Source organism: Bradysia coprophila, unplaced genomic scaffold (assembly GCF_014529535.1).
Source record: "Bradysia coprophila strain Holo2 unplaced genomic scaffold, BU_Bcop_v1 contig_232, whole genome shotgun sequence".
Taxonomy (NCBI): domain Eukaryota; kingdom Metazoa; phylum Arthropoda; class Insecta; order Diptera; family Sciaridae; genus Bradysia; species Bradysia coprophila.
In genome coordinates, this window is record NW_023503493.1 from 12809511 (window position 1) to 12836823 (window position 27313).

Sequence of the window (27313 nt, forward strand, 5' to 3'; positions counted from 1 at the left end):
AGCGATGGGAATGAAATAAACTAAATCAAAATTACATGTTCAGCTCGAAATTGTCCTGAACCGAGCGATCACTGGTCTTAAAAAGTTTGCTTTCCTCCTACTTCGTAGTAGGTGGAAAACCTCATTTCTTTGACTTCACAAAATGAACAGAAACTCATTTGCTTGCTACAAATATAGGTATATTGTAAAGCAGAGATGCGCAGCGTTCGTTTACAGTCAATAAATGGCCACTCAAGATGTAATTTGTGCTTCACAAGAGGTCACACAATATGGAAATGTGTGTAAAATCACGTTTTTTATATGTAAATGGACGGTGCACATCTCTACTTTACAATCAACCTATATTCGTAGCAAGCCAATGAGTTTCTGTTAATTTTGTGAAGTCAAAGAAATGAGGTTTTCCACCTACTACGAAGTAGGAGGAAAGCAAACTTTTTAAGACCAATGATCGCTCGGTTCAGGACAATTTCGAGCTGAACATGTAATTTTGATTTAGTTTATTTCATTCCCATCGCTCCAGCCTGTTTGAAGACCAAAAACAAGTTGAAAACACTGAAAAATATGGGTCTCCTGGAGCGACATTTTACTTCAACTAACTTTATGGCTTGCAACAGAATTTATCTGGGGCTTTTTATACGTGGAATGAAAGAGGGTAAGTCCAGCTACAACACCCTATAGTCAGTTCCGCGGATAAATTCTGTTGCAAGCCAGTAGGACTGTCCAAACATTCACCATATTTTGAGTCATAGGTCTAGAACGGGTGGCGGCCCATACCGATGATTATACTCTTTATGTAGGTCTGCCCAAGGCCTATATTCCTACAAATTTTCAACTTTTAGAAACATTTCTATCTTGAGCTATCACAAAAAAACTGTTTTCACCACCCCTTGACATGCTATGACTTTTCACGTGTTCACTGCGAAAATGGAAAATTAACAGAAAAACTAAAAGATCCCTATTTCTTAGAATTGAAAGACGATTCAAACGAGCTATAGCTTGCCTGGATCGCCGAACCATTGTATTTATTTTCACCAAAATTGGTTCAAGTTTTGGCGATATCACTCTTAAGATTTAATTTTCTTATTCGATTTTGTTGAATTGACTTAAGTTAATACGTTTGTCGGCATGCCGTGAATGCATATGATTTCTTATGGTTTCGTTATGGTAAAAATTCCACCAAGTGAATAGAAAATTCAAAATTAACGATCGCCATTAGATCTGAACCTCCGCCACTATGTCCGTGCGCAATCGCCTCACAGCTCCACTCATCCCAGCAGCAGATACATACCTGCGGCCTCATCAACAATCATCACAGCGGATCACAACAGCTCTACGGCGGAGACAGTGTCCTCTATCAGCCGGGAGAGTGTTGCCACACCGGACATTCCCACATATTCAACCCATTATCGTCATCCATTGTCGGTGCACAGCAGTCGCAACAGCAGCAGCAATGCCATCCAAGTCCTTTATAGCAATACCTATTCGACGTCTAAGTCGACAAATGCCGCCTGTACACCGCCTGATGATCCGGACAATATCATTTACATGGACATTAACGATTTATATCACAAAACTAGCACAGCCAAACTCAATCATTTCAGCGAAATTACCCCAAAGTTTAGTGATGATTTATACGCAACGGTCAATCGTAAAACGAAAACCAAGTCTAAAGAAAGTGCTGTCGGTGAGCCGAGCAAAATGTCTTTACCAGCCGATGTTGTTGGTAATGGTAAACATTGCAGTAATGAATTTATCGACAAATCTATTCGTTACGTTCAAAACTATGAGACCGATAATTATTTCGGTAATCGCTATGCTCAAACAACTGACCCTTACGGTCAAGATTCGATCGGTTTAGAAAATCCACCTCCCCTACAACCGCGTAACACACATTCATTGCCTAGAAATTCAGAAATGTCTGGTGTAGATTCAGCTGATTCTTACGACAGTCACTACGCTACGCACCAATCGCTAGGCAATTTACGCAACAATCATTATCACCACCACTATTCCAATACAAAATCCGCTGATTTTGAGCAGATCTCGTCTGCATATAATTCTCCGCATCATCTGAAAACATCGTCTGAGAAGCTCGAATATGAATTGTCACATTCGAATATCTACTCAACGGTTCAGTACAAGAAACCTTCAAATGAAGCTGATGACGATGACATCAATAAGTACACTTGGCTCCGTAGTTCGTCATGCAAAGACATTTACGATACAGTTTACGAACCATCGAAACATGTAGACAATTTTGATCGGGAATTTTTGGCATTCAGTCGAATTGATTCGCCGGTCACACGGTACGATGATTCGCGGCGTTCTATGTTTACGATTTCGAAGAACCATTCACTCGACATTAATCAAGAATTTCTACCGTACGTCACCAAGGTGTATTCGTCAAGTTATCCGGGTAGCACATACAATACTATCGATATGCCTCACAGACATCGCTATCATTACGATTTTACTGGATCTCAAGATGAACTGTCCCATGACAGTTATGAACTGCTGGAAAAGTCCGAAGAAGACATTTACTTTAACATTCGAGCTCATGCTCACACGAGATCATGCTCGCTGGATTCGGGTAATTATATACCAAGTGACGATGAAAGTGGATCCGAAATCGGTATCGGAAAGTACCGGTTGCACATGGAAGAAAAATCGAAAAGTGCAGCCGACATCAATTACGACGACATGTTTTTGATGGAAGATCCGAGATATTTACCGCGGGAAAAATTGTGTGTCAAATCTGACGGCAATTTCTATAAAGAAGTGAAAAAAGCAATGGGTTCACGGACGTCGAGTCAGGAATCGAAAAGCGAATACTCGGAATACAAACTTTCGAAAAGTAGCACGTCCAGCAAGAAATCACGAGACAGTGTTTATCACACGGACAGTAAAAAATCCAGAGAAACTACGAAAAGCAAAACTTCTGGATCTGGATATAACTCACGAGCGTCCAGTCAAGATTCATTCGTTGCCGACGGCTTACCTAAGAACTACGAAATGCCAAAAACAACAAGCCAGCTCATAAAGAATTTGGCCAGCAAGACATTGATCGACCGTAATTCGAGCATTGAATCGAAAAGTGATTACTACGACGCTAAGATGTCTATGCCAAGTTTAGACAAAAGTTTCGAAAATGATGAAATAGACGCTGATCCGTCACTCTATGGTAGACCGAAGGTTAAGTCACATGACACGCTTCTCATGGAATTGAACAAATCGAATTATTATGACAGCGAAGCCAATTACTCGTCAACATTTCCAAGCAATAAATCCCATAAGACATCACATGTGCACTCGATTAGTCTTCAGAATGTTGAAACTGAACGCACCATTCGATCCTACTCGTCGTATTCTAATACTCCTGATACAACACATGAAAACTGGAAAAATAACGAAGGCAAAAACGACGAATACCGACGCAGCTCAAGTGAAAATATTTTCAGTTTCGATCAAGACAAAATCGAATCGTTAACCGGAAGCCAAGACACCCCGACGAGTTGTGAAAAAAATAAACGATCGCCGGATTATCCAATGACACCGGAGCTAATGTCAGAATTCGATAAACAGGTCATTGATTCGCCGCACTTGAAGAAGTCCAACCGGAAAGAAGAGCTCATCGCCAAGACGCATTTCGAAGAGTACAATCCGAAAATGTTAGTGGATCCTGGAGTCTCGATATCCGGTACGATGACGCCATTGTCGTTCAACCATGCTATTGTCGAACGGACAAAAAGTGATCCGAATTCATTGGCCAATCGTTCTCGATTAGCGTCGAATTCTCGTCGTCATGTTTTGATGCATCAGAAATCGATTGATCTCACACCAGCCGATACTAGTGACGAAGAGTATTTTTACAAACAAATTCCGAGTGCTCCTCCAGTTGTTTGCAAAAATCACGGCCACTTTGACATGACTAAGAGTTATGATTCTCCGATGTCAGCAATTGATTTCCCCAAATCTGGATTCGAATTACCAAAAAGTTTCTTCCGAGGTTTTGATGGTACCGGTATGAAAGACGATATTCCTTATGTTTTACACAAGCGACATGTGATGAACGGCACAGCACCGTCTCCGAAACAAAAGCCGAAGTCTCCAAAGTCACCAAAATCTCCGAAATCACCCAAGTCTCCTAAATCTCCTAAGCAATTGATCGAGCAAACACAGGGCAATCTGTTATCTGCTGATATTTTACCAGACATTTTGGATAATTTAACTGCCTCAGACAACAACAAAAGCGGATTTTTGTTTACTCAAAATATTGACCTCTCTAAGGTTGATCCCGTGACGTTGGAAGTTGACAAAACGTCACCACCCATACAACTGTCGAGCCCAAAACGTGATATAACCAAACGCATGGATCCGAAAATGTTGGAAACGTTAAACAGTAAGTTAAGTCAAATCGAAAGTGACTCTGCTACCAGCTCAAAAACTGACAGCTTGCAGAGAGAGAACAAGTTGAAGGACGATGCAAAAATGGTGGAGTTCCGTCACAATTTGGAAGCAAAGATTGGATTGAAGAAGGAAATTCTGGCAATGAAACGAATCATTAAGCCGCGTGGAAGCATTTCTAAGGGAAAACCACACAAAAAGAGCAAAATTCGCATAACATCGTTCTCATCGGATGATGAAAGCATCGATTCGGATGATGTGTTTGGTTCGGCAGAGGCAGTGCCGTCAAGATTGGAGTTCTCACCTCCACAGTCTCGCAAAGAGATCGAACCGATTTTAAAGATCGAACACAACAAAATAATGTCAGCTTGGGGTCGTGGACAAACGATGAGCTCAACAGAGATCGAAGGTTCTCCACCACAATGTCGTCGCCTAGCCGATCTCGAAAATCGTTACAATCAAAGTGTTGATGCAACGTATGTTAACCAATCTGAATTAAGACGCATATCGGAACGGTCTATTTCGATACCGAGTTCTGAGGAGGAAGGCGGTATGCCACAGCCAAAGTATGAACAAACAAGTCAAGGCTACCATTTCACCGAGAATATTCCATCGCCGATATTGGAAAGTTGTGAATTTTTGCGCACTGATGACGAGGTCTACGAAACGTGCCACGAAGATAAGGCTTCTGATATGGACATTGCATACACTCTGATCACATCAAAGGATGTAAAATCAAAAAAGTCTCGAACGAAGATGATCGAGGAGCTCATTGATTCGTCGATAATAAAACGTTCCAAAGGACACGCTCCCGTTTTGTTTGCTCATGCACGTTTGAATTTGTCCGAAGGTTCGGCCTTCGCCTCTCTTCAACGTCAAAAAGCCACTCAAGATTCTCCAACCTCTGGTCGCCGAGCGAAGAGTCTCGATGCACCAGTTATTTCGCTCCATCGTCTGCCACCGATGAACGCTTTTTCGTCGAAAGATGATACGGTAGGCTTCGATGAAGAAAGCGAAATTTTAGAAGAAAAGGCCTTGTCAAAGGCGCAAGTTGAGGGCGAAGATCAATTGGATACCATACAATCCTGCATTGAATCATTTCCCTCATCCACTTTCATTCAACAAACCGATTCGGTGGTACAAAGTCGGTATATTGTGCTAGACAACGAAGAGGTTAAATTACTAGAGCAGCTACAGTTTATCGAAAAAATCACTTTGCAAGGTGTAAAGGTTAAAGGAAAGAAGAAATCAAGATCTCGCAGAGCGGATCAATTCATACTTGACATTCCAAAATACAATTTCGACAAATCTTCAATGAGTTCCGGTAACAGTTCACGCAAATCATCTCCTGGCGTAAGTCGAGCGAGCAGCGTTGAAAGCACTGGACGTAGAAAATATAAACCAGGCCAAAAACCGTCGCCTAGATCTTCGTTTGATAAAAGTGGTTCGAAGGAGACACTGCTCTTACCTGACGAAAATGGAAAAAAGAAAGATCCCAAAAGGACGGGTTCACGAGATCGACCGAAATCTCTCGAAAAAGAGCCACGTCGAATGAGTCGTGAAAAGAGCAAGTCCCAGGAAGAATCTGAAGTGGATATAGCAAAACGTAAGGAGCGCCAACAAAAGCTCTACGAATCGGCAATGAAGCAAACCATAACAATGTTGAGCCCAGTGTCAGATTCTTTACCACCATTTCCTGTACCAGAAGACAAAATTTCTGTTAAAACGGAGGGCGACAAAATAATAATTGACACTGAATTTCGGTCAAAGGCTGAAGACCATGTATTAATAGCAAAAGCTCCTCGAAAGCTCGACAGTTCCTTGATTAAATTCAGTAGAAGCTTCGACGAAAATCGAAGTCAAGAAAAAGTTGACAAAGCAAATCGAAGCTTTGAAGATCGCAATAAATCTTTGGATGATTCTGACAAGTCAGACAACCCCGATGAAATGCTTCTTAAGTCTCCGCGTAAGATAATGAAAAGTCAAGAGATAAAACAAATTATTGAAGGCTCTGTAGTGCATAAGAAATTCGAGGGCAAATCGAAAAGTCTGGAAAAGAAAACAACGGAGCAGCATTTCCTTGATGTCGAAATAAAAACACGAAGCTTGGATCGAAGCTTTGAGTTTAACTCTTCACCGGAATCCGACACAAATTTTGTGACTCAAGAAGTAGTCCACGTCATGGTACATTCGAAACCAAAAAGTGAATCGTCCGACTCGGATCGTCCTGTGCAAAGTCCACGGCGCAGCACAACAACATCGACAGACTCAGACAGTCGATCTCAGGATGAAAGATCAACTGTTCGTAGTAGCGGCACAGTCTGGCTATCACTTGATGAAAGGAAATCGGTACCACGACAAGTCGTTGAACGCCGAACGGTATCTCAGTCGGAAAATGTTGTAGAAGAATTGGACATGCAGGACGTAATTATTGAAAGGAGGAAATTGGAGTGGATGAAACGGCAATCTTTCCCATCGGAAGATCGGAAGGAATCCACGACCGAGGAAGAGTCACGACCGAAACAACCTGTTCCGCACCAACGAGTTCCGACAATAGAATATGAAGAACCATCAGTCGAGGAGGAATTATCTAAAGAAGAGGAGGACGAAGAAGAGGAAGATGATGATGAAGAAGAAGAAAATGTTCAAACGATTACCAGGAAGTCCAGCATTGAGCGATTTACATGTGAAACCGAGATTAACAGGCCAGATAAATCATCAAATATACCAGATGTTGTACGCATTGATAACAGACCGAAAACATTAGAAGAATTCCCAAAACAGCACACCCCTTGTGATAGGACTGACAGCAGTATGAGTATTGTTGTTACACCACCAGAAACTTCTCAAGTAACTGAGAAGTCGTATGCATCTGTGACAAAACCCACAGAAATTGAAAAACCAGCACGGAAATTTTCACCAAAATCTAGCGTTGATCGATCACGCAGTTCCGACACAAGTTCTTGGGGAAGTGTGGACAAAGATTTGAGTCCAGTATGTGATCAGCCGCATTCAAATGCTTTGAAAGCATCGCTAGAAGTAACAAGAGATAAAAGCTCGTTTGAAGACGAATCGAGCGTTAGTTGTTCTATATCGCGTCCTCTTGGAATTTCGCAAGACTTTGATGCTTTCGATCAAACTCACTGCAATGAACTCAGAGAGAATATGCTGCTCAAACTAAAACCAGACTCTGATACCGAAGATGAAGCTCCAACACCGATTCGCAAGGTATCAACGCCAACGCTGGAGAAGCAGAATCCAATTGATTTAGGTTCGGGGTCTGAGTTAGACTTAGATCCAATTGAAGAACGAATCTCAAAAATCTTAGCACGCGATGACAGTGACACCAGCTCCGGTTCAGCTCAGAAACCGAAAATTGTAAAACCACTACGTGAATCGGGTCATAAAAAGCTCTGCCGTATTGCTGACGGACCAAAATCTCCCACTGAAAAAGCACCAAAGCTGGCACCGAAGAAATTGTTACAAACCAATTGTGACCGCAGCTCTCTGGAATCCAAGTCAAGTGTGGAATCCAAAGGTTCACTAAGCGTAGAATCATTTGAAACGGGGACTGAAAGCAGCTCTGGATCTCTTGGAGCCGCACAAAGACGTGGAGATTTATTGCAAAAGGAACAGCAGTCTACATGGAAAGCATTTCCAATTGAAAGTTCGGGTAGCTCTAGCATTGAAGATAATTGGGCACCACCCGAACAAGATAGCTATGAGAACTACGACGCCAGCGCACCCAAAAGTTCAGATGAGTTTTCCGGAAAGGAACAATCACCTGACGACCAGAAAGAGAGCGATAGCAGTTTTCAAGATGATTTAAATGACTTTCCAGCCAACTTTGGTTACCCCTCGATGACAAGTAATGTCGGCGGAATTGGAGTGAATCCTTCCGATATTATTGGCTACAGTTCCAATTTTACATTAGGCCGAACGTTGTCTCGCATCTCTGAACGTAGCACAAATTCTGAAAAATCGAGCATGGATGATGAACTGAGCAAGGCTTCATCTCATTCTGAAAGTGTTCGAGAAGAATCGGCAGTGTCTACTGATCATCAAGCAAGTTTATCATCGGATTCCCGTAGTAACACAAATCTTGCATACATCTCCGATGCTGATCGTCGTACGTCAGCCGAAATGCCAGAAATACCGTGTGACTCAGCCACCGGTGAACGATTATCCGATTTATATAAAGCAGGTCGATCAGCATCGGTGAAGGGTCGATTTTGCGTAACGCAAGTGGCTGTAGAAGAAGCAGCTCGCGGTTCGCGAAGAGGGTGTCACAATACCGATAGACCAACATTGGAATGTCTTTCTAATGGTGGCAGTCAGGATTCGGAGGATTGGCCATTACCAGAAATTCCGTACGACTACGTACCCGTTGCACATATAGAAAATGTCCCATCGATCGATCGTACACAATCGAAACGGCGTCCTACAGAATCAGACGCCGAAAATTGGCCATCTCCGCCTGAAAGAGTTGTTGAAACTGCAATTGTGGAAAACGTTGAAACATTCTATATTAGTGAGCCTCAAAGTGCCACACAGGTGATGATTGATTCATTTACTGAAGCGTCTGCCGAAGATGATTCACCTGAAAAGGAAGCCACTGCATCGACGATCAACGCTTTACCGTACGAAAAAACTGCATATTTAATGTCATCCTCCCCCGTTGGAAATCAATTAGATTCCAAATGTTTAGGACAGATTCAATATGAACCAGCCACTTGTCTCAGTTCAACACTTGTTACATCCACTTGTCTACGAACTTCATTTGATGCATGCTGCAATCCTTCAATCAAAGAATCCATTATCAGTGACACGCCTCATCCTGATACAGTAATTATCTGTCAGCCAACGAGATCACCTCAGAGTCCTATGTCTGAAGATGACATTTACTTTTGTGATGATGTTTTCGGTCCAGGAACTGTGAAAATTGAAATTTCCCCAGATGACTCTCGTCCAATCGAATATATGGGACGTAAATTTTCTCGTGGATCCAATAATTCTGATACGTCGATTGATGACATTTTGTCGGCTACGTACACTGACGATCCGACAGTGGTTCGAAGGAATTTGGAGCCAAGATTAAGTACTGGTTCATGTAAGAAATGCAGTCATAGTAGTCACTCTGAAGAGGAGACTAGTTCATTAGGAACTGATATTGATGGAACTGTGCGGATGGGACTGCAACAGAAAAAGTGTACTCATAGCAGTCATTCGGAAGACACTTCGATCGGTTTAAGTATTTCGGAATGGAGTACTGGCACGAATACTGTTAGACAGTACGCCAACCTTTCGGGATCTGACAGTTTATCAGCCGTGTCTAATCATTCAGGTGGTGTCAAAAGCGAAAATCAGACTAAGTCTAGCCTAAGTTCTTTAAACAAATCGACGGAAAGCTTGAACGAAAAAAGTGGAAGTTTGTCCAGTAGCAAAAATAAGTTTGTACACGGATCGGACAACCATAGGTATGAACTTCTTTCCAATTCCGATACGGACAAACAAACTGAATCTGGAACAAAAAGTGATGAGACTACACTCACTTTAACAGAAATTGCACAAACTATAACGGAATGGTCGACTAGCAGTAGCCGAACTTTAATGGCCGAAGCACAGTCTCATTCTTTAGTTGATTCCAAACCTAGATTGCAACCAAAGCCGTCGGGTGGAATTGAATATGTTCCTCTGAAGCATCCAAGAAATTCACGGAAGCAAAATTCACCACCTGAGAATCCCATAATTCCAGCAGTTCATCGAAAGTCTCTAGAACAATCATCCGATGAAAATGACAAAAATTCTCCTCCTCGTTCGACAGAACGTCCAATGAAAATTCCACCTCGAATTGTTGATATGCAAGAAAAGAAACCGACACTAACGTCTGCCGAAGATACAGCTAAGAAGCGTAGATCCCTTGAATTGATGTCACAACGATATCAGAGTCAGGACATTTCCTCTGACAGTGACGCATTCATTGAGAAGCTTTATGGTCAGAATGATAAGCTTACTGAACGATATCAGAGCCAAGAGTTCTCACCGTTTGCTTCCATTAGACCGAAAGAACCGTCACCGTACGATAAACCGTTGATCAAACACCACAGTTACGATGACAAAACTCTATCGAAAAATCAAATCCGTGAATACAAAACCGCATTAAAGCTACGTCAAAGTCAGTCGTTCCACGAGCATTTGATTTCTTCGGCCGAATTTCCAGCTATCAATGAAGAATCATCAACCACAACACACACCAGCGAGACAACCACCAGCACTGACAATTCATCGCCGATGCCTACGCGCCCAGACAAACTTTCCAAGTGCTCACCGTATTACTCAAGCAGTTTGAGTTCTGAATCACCTCCGCAACAACTCATGCAGAAACCGCCGAGAAAATCGTCGCTTCCACGAAATATCTTACCGAAAAGTCCGCCAAGTGGAAACGACACCGACAGTTCGTTAGACTTCCGTCAACAAGATCCCAAGCTTCGAACACGCGGATATCGCAAAAAGCGACCGGCACCCAATAAGCGTTCACGAGTCGATAAAGTACCCGTTCTCATTGAACAGGAAAGTTCGGAATGTTCAGAGGGCTACTTCCAAGAAATCGACTCCGGCAGCTCCGATCTTTCGAAAGTCAGCTCAACCGATCAAAAATATCCAGATTTTGATGAAGAACAAGAGCAAATGACGGATGAATATGAGAATGATGGGAAGTACCAACCATACCCGAGCACTTCATATTCCAGTAAATTCGAAAGTTTAGACATGTCCCATGACAATGTCGACGAAATGGGATTTCCTCGTTACGATCGATTAGGTCACATTACGAATCCAATTTACAAAAGTGAATCGTCCCAGCCACCACAGAAACCACAACGACAAAAGAAACGACAATTGAAGCGCGAAGAATCAGTTGCTTCCGACGAATTCGCAATGAACGAATATCAACGAAACGAATACACCAGCACACCAGACGGTAGTTGTAGTGGAAATGAAGGCACAGGAGCCGGTTTGTCAGACGAAATGTGTTATTCCAGCGAAGATAGCTATCGAACGGGTGTCACATCCGTAGTACGAATCCCCGTTGATGGCAGTCTTCCGTATCCGGATTTTCTATCGGATTGTGATACAGATGGTGCTGGCATGGCCTATTTTTCCAATCAATCTGATTACGGTTCCGAATTTGAAGTACCGATTGTACCGCCACCAGCTTTCGGTGGAGATTCGGATGCAAGTGATAATTAAAATGGTCTGAACTCTGAACATAAAACATAAACGTATAGACTGTGTGCAGCGCATATTTTGCACTGCGTTTATCGAGGAAACGGTTGGCTTAGTTTTACAAAATACTTTTTATGAAAATCTTACATTTGATACCCTCAAATTCCTGGCTAAGACTGACGGCAAACACTTGCTTGGAGCGTCCGCGAATGCTAAATGATTTAAATGTAACTTTGCTAGACGAAAATGTTGAATATTTTGTTGATTCCCGTAGAAAGAGAGCATTGATAAATATAAGCATCAATTTGATAAATTAATAGAAAGCCAACATTCCCATTACGTTAATATAGTCAGCCCTTGCAGCAACGGACATGCACGAAGTAATCGATAAGAAAAAATGGCACGAAAAAGGAATCCTCAATAAAGTGATAGAAACGTTTTAAATTTAAATCTTAGGAGCAGTGTTAAGGTGAACTAGTTACAACAATTAACGCCCATGGCCTTGGAATGTAAAAACACTTTTTTCGCGAAATTGCATCGAATGTGAAAAGAATACAATGCTTTGAGCTTGATGTTGCCTTTTATACGATTGCGTTGAGTTAGACATGACCTGAAGATTTGAGAGACATTTTACAAAGATAAGTGATCATCAACTTGGTAATGCAAGCAATATAGAATTGTGAAAGATTTTCTCAATTAGCTCAAATACTAGCTCAATCTTGATCTCAGCACAGAAGCTCACTTTTCTCAGTGGCGTCAATCATTAATTTAGTCCCATTTGTGGGGACGTAAACAACAACTGACCAGGGGTATTTTTTGGGAAATAAATTTCCTGAATTTGTTGAGTACGCCCTGACAGCGGATACGTTACTTTTTTTTATGAATGACACCAGCTTTATGTAAAACTAGTAAGGCTGAAAACGCACGAACATTTTTGTGTTACTGATAGCGACAACTATGCTGCGATTTCCATTCTTTAGCGATTGCTACAAATCGAATTACTAAGGAAATCGCAGCATGTAACTGTCGATTTCAGGAACACAAATTTGTTCGTGTCTTTTAGGCCTAACGTAATGAATGGAATTGTTGAAACAACGGCGTAAACAATCACTAAACAACATTGAATCGGAAACTGCTCAATATAAAACTAACCAAATTTTTCGACCTTTTATGCCAAACGAAGCTCAATTAATCGAACGATTTTAAACCGACAACAAATTTCATTGAACATTTTCTTAAGATAGAGAAATAAAGGACCCCCTTAATATATTATTATGTGCCAAACAAAAAGACTTGTTATGTTCCATAAATTAAATAAAAAATCTTTTGAAACATTTTTATATTTAAAAAATTTCAATTGAACAACTAAGAGAAAAAAAATGTTTTTTCGTTTCGTTTTCAGTCAAATTATGATAAAAAAAATGAGAAAAAAATTTACAAAAAAATTATTTAGATTTCATTAAAAAGTTAGTGAAAACAAAATGAGTTTGATGTCTTCGAAATCATTAGAAATAATTTTAGATAAATAAAAATATAAATTTATGAGTCACTCATTATATATAAACAAAAACCAAAAAAAAACTATTTAACGTTACACATTAAATTACCAAAAAAAGAAGAAAGAATTTAGAATAAAAATATTTACCCCGATCGCTTTTGAAGTTAGTTTCATTATGAAAGGACAGAAACAGAAATCTTAACAAAATTAACACACACAGAAAGACACACAATCTAGTGCTGTTAGAGCAATCAAAATTAGTAATTAAGTCAAGTCATTAAAAACAATTTTTATCCCCGGATTGATCGAATTTCATTTTATTTCGGAAATATTTTCCGTAAACTAGAGCAATGATTAAAAACTGAAAAACTATGAAATGCAAAAGGTTGTATAGTGGAATCTGCAGTTCTCAGAAGGATAAACTTGATATTAGTAAAAAAAAAAAAACCAGGAAGACTTTCAAAAAATACTTTTATTATGTAAAACCAAATTTTTATACATCGCAACTGATTTTACCAAAAACAATTCTGTCCCACGATAAAGAAAGTTGTCCAATTGTGACATATTTGGACCGACACATATTTGAAGACAAAAATAGGAACTTCCAAGAAGAGCGAAGCGAGATCTGCTTGAATGAAATTTTCTGTATCTTTCTTTCCTCTGCGTTTTTACTCAATGTTTTTTTATGCCAAAAATTCGATTTTGTTCACTGCAGTCACTGCAGAAAATGTTTGACTAACTGCAGCCCCGGTAAATCAATACTACAGTAATGTACAGCAAGTCATTACTACATTGACATGAGCGTTAAAACTCATTTCCCGTTGGCTTAGTGAGCATAATACCTTACGTAACTGTTTGGGCGCTGCAACCTTCACACTTGACATAAAAGAAATTTCCAAAGAGGGATGTATTCTACAATACTTTCATGGCGCTCGCTTTTCTTTGAAGAAAAGAGCGGGGAAAATTCACATTTTCTTCACTGAATTGTCAATTCTCAGAGTGATAGTTTATACTATTTTCGTGTGTTAAATACGAAAATGCCTAGAAACCACCAGCCAAGATAGACATGAGTAAGAGGAGGAAAACTCGAGAAAATTATATAAAACTCTCTTTTTCGGACCGACCTATGAATATAGAGAGAACCGCGAATCGCTCGAGTCGGAATCTCCTAGTTTCTTCCAGAGGTGAACACAGCGTTTTTATATTTGCTAGGCGTGATTCGTCGTTTTTCTCCACGAAACGAAAAACTTTCTCAGTTTTTCAGAACAACAACAAAGGTGACAGTTCGGAGGAGAAAATTTCTATACTGTCAAAACAAGAGGAGATAAATAGACATTTTCTTTTCCGAACTGTCATCTTTGTTGTTGTTTTGAATAAATGTGTATGTTTTTCGTTTCCGGTAGAAAACCAGCTAATCACACCTCGCAAATAAGAAAAGAGATTTGTAACAACATTAAAAGTCTTTTATTTCTTTACAAACACAATTTTTAGTTGGAAAATTCACCGAAAATAATTGGATCGACGCGCTTCCTTTGAAAAAAGCAAAACGTTTTGTATGAGTGCCAAATTTTTTTGAAAATTGAAATAAAGGAAAACTATATACACACAAAGTTTAAACAAATTAATTATTACACACAAAACACTCACGTATAATTATTACATAATAACAAAAAATTATATTTAAAACAATATAACCAAACATCGCCAAATTATTTACTCGAATGATTATTGAAACAAAATGTATAACAATTTTTGAATGCATTTATTTCTAATCTATTAATGAAAAATTTGCTAACGAAATGATTCTATTAAAACTAATTTAATTAATAAAGAAAAAGTGAAAAACAATGGAACAAAAGAAACTAAAAAGCGAGCAGTACTCGGAACCTAAAACTTATATTTATTGTTGTGATTCGTGATAAATTTATCGTATTAACTAAAAATTAAATTGTAAATTCTATAGAGATTTGTTAGAGTACAAAGCGTAGACCAAAAAAATGGTTTTGTTCTTTTATGTTGATGGTTAAAAATCGAGTTTGATTATTTTCCCGTTTTGATAAATATTTATAATTCGAGAAAATTTATATCTATTGTTCCCTCTATGGTCACAGCGTTAAATGTGATTTTTTTTTTATTTAGCCATTTTAAAGTGAATAAAAGGAGGAAGAAAAATCATAAAAAAGAATTTTAAAAATCAAAAAGATTTTCATGTTTGTTAAAATCAATTTCATTTGATCCAAGATTCCGTTTTTTTATGATAAAGAAATTTATGAAAACACTTAAAGTATAAATGAATTTAAAATTAATAATAATTGTTATGCAAGAAAAATGAAAAAAAAAATGGAAATAAAATCAATAAAAACCAAATTAAGATTATGAATAAGATTCCTAAAGTTATTTACTTTCTAAAAACATACGAAACTGAGCTAAAGTCGGAGCATTATAAGGTAAAATCAAAATAAAATGATCGAGTCTGGTTTTTGACAATTGAAATTCAAATGTCAAAAACCAGACTCGATCATTTTATTTTGCTTTCATTTTAATTTGATCGATTCTACTCATTTAATTCATTTTTAAATAATTGTAGTTTTCGAAGAAATCACTTCGAAAACATTACAGTATAAAAGCTTAGACACGTGCATTTGAACGGATTACCCGCAGGTATACCGCGAGTAAACAGCTCTAATGCGCATGTGTAAGCTTCTATACTGTAATGTTTTCGAAATGATTTCTTGAAAAACTACAATTATTTAAAAATGAATAGAATCGATCAAATTATAATGCTTCGATTTTAGTTTTAACAGTAACAGTAAGTAGTGCAGACGCTGCTAAGTGGAAATCGTAATAAAATACTCCTTGAATTGAGCTACTAACATTACAATTAAGGCTTGGAACAGGTCATCTTCTCACCTGAAACCAGAGACTATTTTTAGGAAAACATTTTTCCATATTTTCTGGACTTTTCGTAGATTTTCCCATATTTTCCTTGTTCCTTGATTTCTTGAATAAAAGGCAATGAAATTTCAGCATAAATTTCCTTCAGCTGTTTTTTAGCTGATCCGTACAAAAAATCAGAAAAATTGTTTATTCGGATGTGCAGCAGCTTCAACAATATAAACAAGTACAGGTTTGATTGTATTTGTCGATCAGCTGAAAAACAGATGAAGCAAATTCAAGGAACGAAAACAGGTTCAATCTGATCTGTACCAAGCATTAATTTTAGACCAGTACCCGACGAGTCCTTCCTAAGGTCATGGCTAGAAACCTCGTATTATCACACTAACAAACAAACATTTTGTTCTACGACTTTTATTTATAACCCCTAGAGTGGCCCTAGTTGCTTAATGAGCCACTTAAAATGTCGTATGACACTGGTCTATCACAGGTCCTTTCCAAACATTTTCTGCGGAATGGATCTAATTCGCCTAGATTGTTCCATGATAACACTACGACCAGCTAGTCAATGGAACTACTGTACTGAGCTTCAAATCAACGTGTTGGTTAACTAATGTGTTGCTAATTACCTGTAGTCATCTGTAAACCTGTAGCACTTGGCAATGTTCTTTTTTTGTATTTTTGCAAACTGTTGTGTTCTTATTGACGAAAACCAACATTTAAACTCAATTCATTTTATTCCAAATTGTTAAATAATTTACATGTGATTACACTGACGTGTATTTCGTGTGATCGATCGAAAGACTAATTTCGTTACATAAAATCTGACCGATCTGATGCGACTGTTCGATCAATGCCAATGTATTGGTGAATGCAACAAAAACTGATCTGGAAAGAATAGGATTCAATCGTCAAACTTTCATCCTCAACGTAGTCTGTCCATCAATTCGAATTTTTGAACTGCAAATTTAGAATTTCAGAATCAATCGGACTATGTGCTACACGTTTACTCAGTTTCTGAAATAGGTCAGCATTTTAAGACAAAATATGCGACAAAAGTAATAAGATTGAGCCTGAATTTTTCATCGAGTTGATTTTTAGGTAATTTTTAAGTCGACTGGCTCGACAGTCGACACATTCGATCGGAAGAACATAACGACCGTACATTTTTGTATAGTAAATACTAATTTTATCAAATTAAGCTCTAAAGAATTAACTTTTTTTTTTAAATGCAAAGAGGAAAGTCTGCAAGGTACAAAACATTTCCAAAATATCCTCCACCCCATTCGTTCACCATTCAATTCCTAATGTCCGCATTTCTTCTAAATTTTCCAGACATTTACCATGGCATCAACGGCAACGTTTCGCTGGATCGTCGTGGTGAATTAGTTACATCACCGCAACACCGATACGATCTGACACTGGGATCGGACAAATCGTCGTCACTGTCACGGTCCGAGGCCGGAGTGTATGACATTAGTCAGGCGGAAAGTCGTACAAAGTCACAAGACGATGCCAATCAAATCAATAATAATTCGGTCATAAATGGCAACGGGAACGGAACGCTGGAGTCGTTGGATGGGGATGCGAAACGACGGGTTCGTTTATTGTTTGTAGATTGTGGGGAGAGAAGTGAATTTTGACCGAGTTTTTTTTCTCGTATTCATGCAGAAGTGGCCAACCGACAAATCGTATTTTTTGGCTAAAGAAATATTGATGACTGAGCGTACATACAAAAAGGATTTGGATATTTTGAACTCGGTAAGTACTTGTTATTGCAACCTAATTGTTACGACAAAATTACAAACGAGACAATGACCGGACGCAACAGTTTAATCCCCAAATACTTTTGGGAACCAATCAAAATGATAACTTTGTATCGTTGCAGTGGTTCAAAGATGAATTATCACCAGAAATTGTAGACAGTTTGCAGCCTCTATTCCAATTAGTCGAATCCATGATCCAACATCATTCCGTATTTTTACGCGATCTGGAACATCGACTCCTGTTATGGGAGGGACGTGGCAGTCACGATACACATAAAATTGGCGACGTTATGTTCAAAAATATGCTCATACTGCCGGTAATGTTTCTATTCTTCCATGCGACGAATTCCTTTTCTAATTTTGGGTTCGAATGTTTTTTTTAGATTTACGAAGACTATCTGGAGAGTCATCGTGAGGTTATCGAACATCTGCACGATTTGTATGAAAATGATGAACGATTCCAGCAGATCTATCGAGACTTTGAGCAACAAAAAATCTGTTACGTTCCGATTGGAATGCTTGTGCTGAAACCGCTTCATCGCCTGTTGCACTATCAACTTATTTTGGAACGTAAGTTCAGTTCATCAACCGTTCCCTTGTAAATAGAAATAATTTTATTTCTGTGTTCCTAGAACTGTTGGACCATTACGGTCCCGATCACAGCGATCGAACCGAATGCCAGGGAACACTTGTAATGCTATCGCGAACAACGGAAAAAATCAAGGAACAACTGACCGATTCGGAAAATTTCATCTTGCTCTGCGAACTACAGCGTGACATTAGCGGTTTCGACAAATTGGTACAAATGGATCGATTACTGATACGGCAAGGCTGTTTATTGAAACATTCCAAGCGCGGTCTGCAACAGAGGATGTTCTTTTTGGTTGGTTATGATGTGTGTTTGATCGGAGCAAATTGTAATTTTGTCGAGTTTTCAGTTCTCTGATGTCTTACTGTACGGCTGTAAATCACCGGTAACTCAAGCATTTAAAATTCTCGGTCACGTTCCAGTTCGGTCAATGTTAACCGAGAATGCCGAACACAATGCCTTCATCATCTTCGGAGGACATCGAGCAATTACAGTAATGAGATTGTGAAATGAGCATTTGGACGTTGTATTCATTTTGCTCCTTTTAAACCGTTTCAGGTTAGTGCTGGCACAACAGCCGAAAAGACATTATGGTTGGCCGAACTGTCAAAAGCTGCAACGGACATTAAAAATAGACCTCACGTCCAGTTATCGATGGGAACTTTGAGGAATTGCAGTGAGTGTTCCCTCTACCGCAGATCCTAGAACTCAACGCGAACTCAAACACGAAAATATTTTCTCTTTCAATCACATTAGGTTCGTCTGAAGAAGGCCTGGAAACGTGTGGACTAAATTCATCGATTGGCCAAAAGACACCACCGTCTCGTAGCAACACAGCGCTACATGTGTGCTGGCATCGAGGCGCAACGGTCGGTCTACACGATCATTTGATTGCTGCGGAGAATCAACTTTCCGGGTATCTGTTGCGCAAATTTAAAAATTCGTCCGGTTGGCAAAAACTGTGGGTGGTCTTTACGTCGTTCTGTCTGTTCTTTTACAAAAACTATCAGGACGAATTTGCATTGGCTAGTCTTCCGTTGTTGGGGTAAGATTTTCTTTACTTTGTGGTCCACAGGCAACGATTGGAACGGCTTCTGAAACAAGAAAATTTTTCTCTTTCGTTCAGATATTCCGTTGGTCCTCCAGGTTTTCAAGACGTTGTTCAGAAGGAGTTTGTCTTCAAGCTGTCGTTCAAAAATCACATCTACTTCTTCCGAGCAGAAAGTGAGCACACATACGATCGCTGGCTGGCCGTGTTGCGTAGTACAACTCAATCGCAAGATTTCAAAAATATGGTCAATTGATGTCCAGTCGGAACGTTTTGAAAGGAATGAATAAGATCCTCATCCCGATCTTGTATGTGTGTAGGCGAGCGTGGAAACCGTTTTGTGGAATGCATTTCGAGTGGATGCTGTTTAGCATTTGTGTGTTTTTGTTATTATAAAAAGTGACTGAAGCAAAGTGATGAATGATGAAACGATTGACGTGATGTAAATAACATTTTTATTTCCAGTGGGAGTCCTTTTTTATTATGAAAAAATTGAAATTGTTCACAATTCGTGTCTTATTATACATAAAATTGATTAATGTGTCTTAAAGACTTCAATGTATTATTGCGTAGGAAGAAGAGTTTGTAACACAATTTATTTAAATTAAACAACAGAAAACAAACAAAAAAACATTTTTAACTTTTTCATGTCTTCTACATTTGTGGTGTCGCCATGCGACTGCTGTTCTCAATAAGTTGTTCATCTTGCTTTGCCGATGATCCGGAAATAATATGGGAGGTGCGGGAAAACAGAAAAAGTAGGAAAATGTTCAGATTTCTTTGCTTTCTCGCAAATAGCTACTGTTGTACTAACTTGATTTAAAAGAAGTAACGCTTTGTTTCGTCCAAGGCACTTCAAGCATGAGTGGTACTCTGAATAGGGTACTGAAACTTGGTAGTGTGTCACACAACTAAAAATATTTTCATGTAAAATAGAGTACTTTTTGCAGCCGACCACTATGATCCCTTTTACTTGAAGTGCATTGGTACGTCTCATATATACCTTTCATTGGACATATCGCACACGATTTTTGAGCGAAAACCTTCAGAAATGTGCTGGAAAAACTACTGAAAAAGAGACAGAACAGACTGTTTTGTTTACTTACTCGCCTACTGATGGAACAACCTGAATTTTCTACATCTGAATTCAGATATTAGATATTCAGATTTGTCTCGTCAATACCTTTCGGAACGGTGTTTCGTTTTGCCTGTTTTTCACTAGCTTTCCCAGCACATCTCTGAATGATTTAGCTCAAAAATCGTGTGCGATATGTCAAAGGAAAGATGAGACAAAACCAAATATTTCTTTAAAAACAAAAATCTGGTAAAAAACAGGAGCTACCATCGAGAAAGCAAGGAAAACTGCATATTTTCCTAATTTTTCTGTTTTCCCGCACCTCCCATGGAATATAGTTCAATATAGCTGCGACGATATAGCGATTGAAAATTGTTGTTCAAGTCAACAGAATATGAATGTCCGTCCAAGGCAGAATTGGAAGACACTCTGAATTTCGATGATTAAATAAATGACTGAGCTTCAATCGTTCCGAAGAGAAAATACAAATCAAAGAACCTTTGTTTCATACTCCCAAGCATTACGTCAAGCCTGTGAAAATTTGTGATTGTTGGGCTATTTACAAATGAGCTGTGTGTTTCCTGCGTGGAGCTTTTGCGAACTGTTGTGTCACTTCTTCAAATTTTACAGTTTTCAACAATAGTAAGTCGTTAAGGTGCGTTAAACGCTGAAAATCCCAGGCAATTGTGAAGTAAAGAGGATGTAAAGATACGAAATGGAACTTAACGCATGCCTCTGGACAATGTCCGTTCAACATATTGACTCCATCAACTGTTTTCGACATTTAATGTGTGTTCAAACCCTGTATCTTCTGTCCTTACAACGAATCAATCAGCTTGAAAATGTACTTGTTGCCGAATTAGACCAATGTCCCACGTTACTTGGGGTTCATCGTTACATTACCAGGTTAGCAAAATATTTGTTCTACAATTCTCGCCTTTGAGCATTAGAAAGGCCCTAAAATGCTCAAAGGCGAAAGTTGTAGTGTTGGGTAATGTAATAGTTTGGCACAGGCCGTTAACAGTGGCTTTCTGAGGAACTCAAAGTGACGTGGGTCACAGGTCTATGCTTCAAATTTTACTAGGCTTTTCAAATATATTAGACTTGAAGGAACAGTTACCACAAAGATCAATTACTTAACATGAACATAAATCTACAATCGCTGAATCATCACATTCACCAGAGGTAGTATAAAGGTTTATGTCGGTGAATGTTATGAATGTAACCTTCAACCCATTGAGGTTAAATTCACAATACTCACCGAAATCCAACAAGCATTTGAAGTAAAAGTAGGCAAATGAATTGCAATGAACAGTAAAAACTGTTAGCTCACTTTAAGACAACACAAAGTCTTTGTAATTGCTATTGGCGCATTCGTCCAGAATGGACAGATACAACGGAATGCCACCAGCAAAATTCAGTGCCTCTCTCGGCTTGCCGGGTATGTTAGCACTTTGATACCACGAATCAGCCAGCGGAAATAGACTCCGATTCCATAAGACGTTCACGGTATCCTTCCACTTAATTTCCGCTTCCTCGGTGGCCACAATTTTGGTTTTGTTGTCTTTTCGCATTCGATCCAACAGCTCAATGATCCAATCACCTTGAATTTCTGCACATGTTGGACCGTTGGCAATGGCGGTTGGTGCGTGTGGACCGTACGTGAAAAACATATTTGGAAAACCAGCCGTCGATATGCCGATGTTCGTCCAGACACCGTTCTTCCATTTATCTTGAATGGATTCGTTGCGCTCGTTTTTCAGTTCAATGTTTAGAATGGCTCCGGATTGATCGAATCCCGTTGCAAAGACAATTACATCGAAATCAATCACTCCTTCGTTCTCAGTTCTGATTCCGTTTTCAGTGATCTCAAGTATGGGAGACTGGCGAATGTTTATTATGCCGACATTGTCTTGATTGTATTTCTCGTAATAGCACTGTTCGAGTGAGGGGCGTTTAGTACCAAATGGATGAGGAGCGACCAAAGGAGCTAGAATGTCTCTTTTAATGGGATCAATAATCCGTGAACGGGCCTTCTTACACCAAAACTGATACGCTGCATCGTTCGTTTTCGGATTGACGAAAATATCCTGGTAGTTACCAACCCAGAAATAGAATCCGCCACGTTTGTATAAATCTTCAAACACTGCCTCCTGCTCTTCCGGAGTAGCATCACTTCCATTAGTTGGTATGAAGTCGAATCCCATTCCACCGAATGAAGATCGAGTTTTGTTAAATATTTCCTGGATGTCGCCAGCAGCAGGAAATTGCCATTTGGTTTGATCCGAAATGAAAGATTGTTGCATCGGCAGTGCTAAATTGGGCGTGCGTTGATATACGGTTAAGTGGTCAACAATAGGTGCAAATTCTTGGATAACTTGAACTCCACTCGCTCCAGTTCCAATAACTGCTACCCGTTTACCGACAACATCTATTCCACTTTCTGGCCACAGACTAGTGTGCACAGTTACGCCCTTGAAGGTGTCCAATCCTTTAAACGACGGAGTATGTCGGCACTCTGCGAAACCCGTGCACAGTATGATGAATTTGGCGCGCGTTACGTTTTCCTGATTATTGTTAGTTTCAACCAGCCATTCAGAGCCGTCAAACTTTGCCGACGTTACTCTCGCATCGAATTTTATGTGCCGATTCAAATCGAGCTTTTCGTCGACGTAATTGAAATATTTTACAAGTTCAGCCCGTGCCGGAAAACGTTCGGTAAATTTAAAGTCCTTCCAAATGTCATCTTGGGTGAATTGATAAAATGGAAAGTCGCTGTCCACTCTTGCACCAGGATAACTGTAAAGATGTGCAGTGACAAAATTATTAGAAGAAAATTTTACAATTTTTGAGTCGAAAATCCAAACTTACCGATTCCAATACCATGTACCGCCAATTCCTTTACCAGCTTCGTAGATGTTTACATTGAAATTGAGTTTACGAAGCTTTTGCAGCAAATGAAGCCCACTGAAACCAGCACCAACGATAAGTACATCCAACTTGTCTCCATCCATAGTTTCAGATGATATGTGAACTGTTAGATAAATCGAAAAAAAACACGATTTTTAGCTAGTAAAGGTGATAATCGTTCATAAAGTATGTCACGTGTGTGAAAGAGACGCAAGATATGGTTGAAAATGTGATAGAAAGAGAAGCAAATGGTCGTCACGCGTTACATACTTTATGAATGATGTCGAAAATACAAAATATGAGCCAGACCTCTCACTCTAAATTTGGACTCCTTATTAAGGAATTAAGGAGGTTTAAGCACAAAAATAAGGAGATATAAGGAAATTGTTAGTTGAAATTAAGGAAAAATAAGGAGAAATTTTTCGATAAAAATCGAAATTATTCCAAGATACAGCAATTAACATCGGAAGTCCGCCTCAACTTTAAAATAAAACGAATTATTGTTTTTTTTGACGTATCGTTTTTGTAAAGCTGTATCGTAAAATTCACTTTTATCACGATGAAAATTTCAATATTTTGGGCGCGTTTAAGACTTAAATTAGATTCTATAGCAAAGCTTAGCTTCACCAATTATCACTGTAAGTGCGCTTCAAAATTCAAAATAAAACGCATCACTGTTTATTTTGACGTACCTATCGTTTTTGTAGGGTGGCAGTTTTCAATCAGTTTTCGATGAGACAAAATTTTTGAAATTTGAGACGTGCTTACGGCAACAAATTGGTGAAAGTATAAAAGTATAAATTTGAAAGAAGTGGTGAGTCTAAATAAGGCTAAAACCTTGAATTGTTTGTATCAAGGACGCATGTCTGAGACAATGTTGAGGGAGATGTACATGTTAAATGAAATAGTTCTACTCGAGACGAGAGGCGGTGTGGAACCACAAAGATATATGTTAAACCGGTCATTAATTATCTAACGATTAGCCGTTGACATCTGAAGTTTAAATGCTCAAATCTATCGAAAAATGAGAAAAATTCGATTTTGGTACTGACCACCCTGTATTTTTAGCGAATTGACTTGTATGGAGAGTTTTGTGCAGAATATTCTGACGAATTGCCGAAGAAACTATAATTTAATTTGTACTACTTTCCGCTAGGCGATGTCAAATATGTGAAAAAAAAACAATTTTTGAGATTAGGATGCCCATAGCCCGAGAATGACCAAAAATCAAGCGCATCACCCCCAAACTATTCTTTATCAGTGCCATCGATTCCAGCAATAACATTTTGTCGACCTACCAGTTCTCACGCCTTGTTTCATAGCCGGTGTACTATTACAGTTCTTTGTGTTAAACAAATATAAAAAAATGTTAATTTAGCCGCGTAGCGAATTTTATTTTCTTAATTTTGATTTCCGTTGATGAAATTTGCGAAAAATAAGGAAAATAAGGATTTTTTAATAAATTAAGGAGGAATAAGGAGGTATTTATAAAAATAGGGAAAAATAAGGAAATAAGGAGGTGTGAGAGGCCTGAACATGAGCCCAAACTGGCTGGCCCAAGGGCATTCTGGCGATATTTGAAAAAAAATTCCATTTTGTGTGTGACCGAAGGCCTTTTTCAATTCTTCGGTATTCGACGAGAAAGCCTTTGGATACTCAGTTCGGCCCTGATTGAGCCTAAGACCTGAGTGATCTCAAGACTAAATTACAATTATAAGCAATTTCGTACGTCAAGGGATTTCAGCGAAAATTCTTGTTCTTTTCAGATGATATCTAATCTCATATTTGTATGAAACATCACGTAGGCGATGTTGCTATGGATCAAATCATCGTGGTTCGGGTTGTCAAAGTTCGTGTTTACAGCTATTTGGAACAAACCAATACCCTCCCTAGCAACCAAACTACAATTATTAAGGTGGTAGATACGTTTATGAATCACTGCTACTTTGTTCGCTCGTGTTGTTGTTGTTGTGTTTAAGCCATATTAAAAATCAGCGTTTCTCAAACTTATTTTCCCCCCTAAGTCGATTTTTTGAGAGAGTTTGGATGCTAGAGAGAGTATTGAACAAACCTATTGTGTTTGTTATTTCTACACTGAATTTCAGCGACATCTACTTTTGAGTCATTTACTTTAAGTCTATATTCTGGCTATACAAACAATAAATTCAACGAATTTTAAAACTGGTAAAATGGGACCATGGTTAACGTAATCACAGTTTTTGATAACATTGATCGCATTCTTGAACGTTATCACCATGTGAATGTAGTCGAACGACGAGGGGGTACGTACTCTTTTCTTATCAAAATTCCTAGTCAATAATTAACCAGAGATTAGTTCAGAGCCTAATATTTGGGAATTAATTCCCTTTTTTTTCTTTGCTTGTTCATGGTTTGTAAACCATTTTGAACTTTTCCTAATGTTTCATTATAAAATTGCAAAGAAAAAAAATGTGGGAATTTTTTTGGATTTTCTTTTGTATTTTAGGGAACTTTTGAGAATTAATTCCTAAATATTAGGCTCAGGATTAGTTGGTGATTAACAAATGATTATCCTGATATTTAAAGTAGGTATGTATCACTCGTCAAAACCATAAACATCAAACACTTTAGCTTCAGCTTGGTAGTTGTAATCTTTCGATGTTAAATCTTATTCATTAAACGATTAAAAACAGTTTTGTTTACGATTTGATCATTACCTTCTACACTTTCAAAACATTAATCGTAACATTGAATTAACGCATACCTGTTTTAACAACAATTTGGACACAACCGCTTAATTGTAAATTGATTGAAATGAGTTTAAATCACTCTGTGGTGTGTTAAATATGAAGAAACGTAACGACCGTTTATTTTGATGAATAAGCTCCTCACTTCTCATCACATACGAGCGTACTGAACGGGAAAACGAAAAAAATCTTCTGCGATAGTTGAGAATTCTCTCTGTACGGCGCCGAATTTAGTTCTCTATCTTATGGAAAATATGCTTGTGTGTGCAGATACTGGACATAGTATCACGCGTAAGAGTTAATTAAGTGGGTTTGTGTATGCTTTTCAAGTTGCTTGAATTACAAATTAAGTTTTGTTGATCGTTATTTTATACACACCTTTTGCATAAAGTGATAACATTGTCAAAAATAACAGATAGAAAATAAACAAAATTTGTAGTCTGGTCGGTTACGCAATTTTTGTTAGAGAACGTGCTGGCAAACCAATGATTGGAGATTGTTTCGTAATCTAAAATAGATGAATTTACGAAATCCGTCTATTTCTTGAGATCTTTTAGCGAAGCTACTAAAATCCGAAGTAGACGACCGCAGATATATAGGACCTAGACGTTGAAGAACGGATAAGGAATGATCAGTTGTCAAGAATGACATAAATCCAGAAAAAAACCTGAAAAAAAACCGACAGAAGTGAAAGCTATAGGTTCTAGAGATTGGAAGACGATGGAACATCAGGAAGGTACTTAACCCTAATAGAATGTATATTGTGCAGTTATCACCATTTAAAACACTTCTAGCGTTAAGCCATCCAATTGAAAGTGTTTTAGTGCAACAAATTTAGGTATTGAAAAGGGCATCCACAACATCCTGAACCTGCTGAGGATGATTGTGATGTTTTAGCAATCGAAATATATACAGAGTTTTGTGGGATAGAATAAATGTCTTTTGTTTTATTTCACTTAACAAAGTGAGTTCAATAAACAGTGGAGAAAACAGAAAGAAACGATATCCTGAACTAGTTTTGTGACTAGGATTCATTTCTAAAATGCTGTTGACAGGCTATTCTTCAAAGTTCAATGGCAATTATTAATTATGCGTAACTATTTTGCTCAGAAAGAAATACTAAATAATGTTGGAAAATATCAGTTCTAATCTTTGTAAAAGGAAGAATTCCCTATGGT

At 38.6% G+C, this 27313-nt stretch overlaps 3 protein-coding genes across 4 annotated transcripts in view; 2 read left to right on the forward strand and 1 right to left on the reverse strand.

The window, feature by feature from the left end:
* The window catches only part of LOC119076734 (FERM, ARHGEF and pleckstrin domain-containing protein 2), a 51488-nt gene extending 31441 nt beyond the window's left edge, over positions 1-20047 (forward strand). For both annotated transcript variants that reach the window (XM_037183651.1, XM_037183652.1), the window contains exons 13-21: positions 17357-17619; positions 17693-17782; positions 17910-18104; positions 18171-18357; positions 18420-18670; positions 18726-18869; positions 18935-19052; positions 19133-19421; positions 19503-20047. In XM_037183651.1, coding sequence (XP_037039546.1) covers positions 17357-17619; positions 17693-17782; positions 17910-18104; positions 18171-18357; positions 18420-18670; positions 18726-18869; positions 18935-19052; positions 19133-19421; positions 19503-19680 — 1715 coding nt within the window. In that variant the 3' untranslated portion in view covers positions 19681-20047. The remainder of the gene's footprint in view (positions 1-17356; positions 17620-17692; positions 17783-17909; positions 18105-18170; positions 18358-18419; positions 18671-18725; positions 18870-18934; positions 19053-19132; positions 19422-19502) is intronic.
* Positions 1079-15083, forward strand: LOC119076731. The gene has a single exon (XM_037183647.1). It carries the CDS (start codon positions 1546-1548, stop codon positions 11650-11652), a length of 10107 nt encoding a protein of 3368 aa, XP_037039542.1. The 5' UTR covers positions 1079-1545; the 3' UTR covers positions 11653-15083.
* Positions 19877-26333, reverse strand: LOC119076748 (baeyer-Villiger monooxygenase-like). The gene is made up of 3 exons (XM_037183693.1): positions 26153-26333; positions 23371-23533; positions 19877-23298 (listed from the first exon to the last, which is right to left on the reverse strand). Exons 2-3 carry the CDS (start codon positions 23511-23513, stop codon positions 21834-21836), a joined length of 1608 nt encoding a protein of 535 aa, XP_037039588.1. The 5' UTR covers positions 23514-23533; positions 26153-26333; the 3' UTR covers positions 19877-21833.
* Positions 26334-27313: the final 980 nt, after the last annotated feature.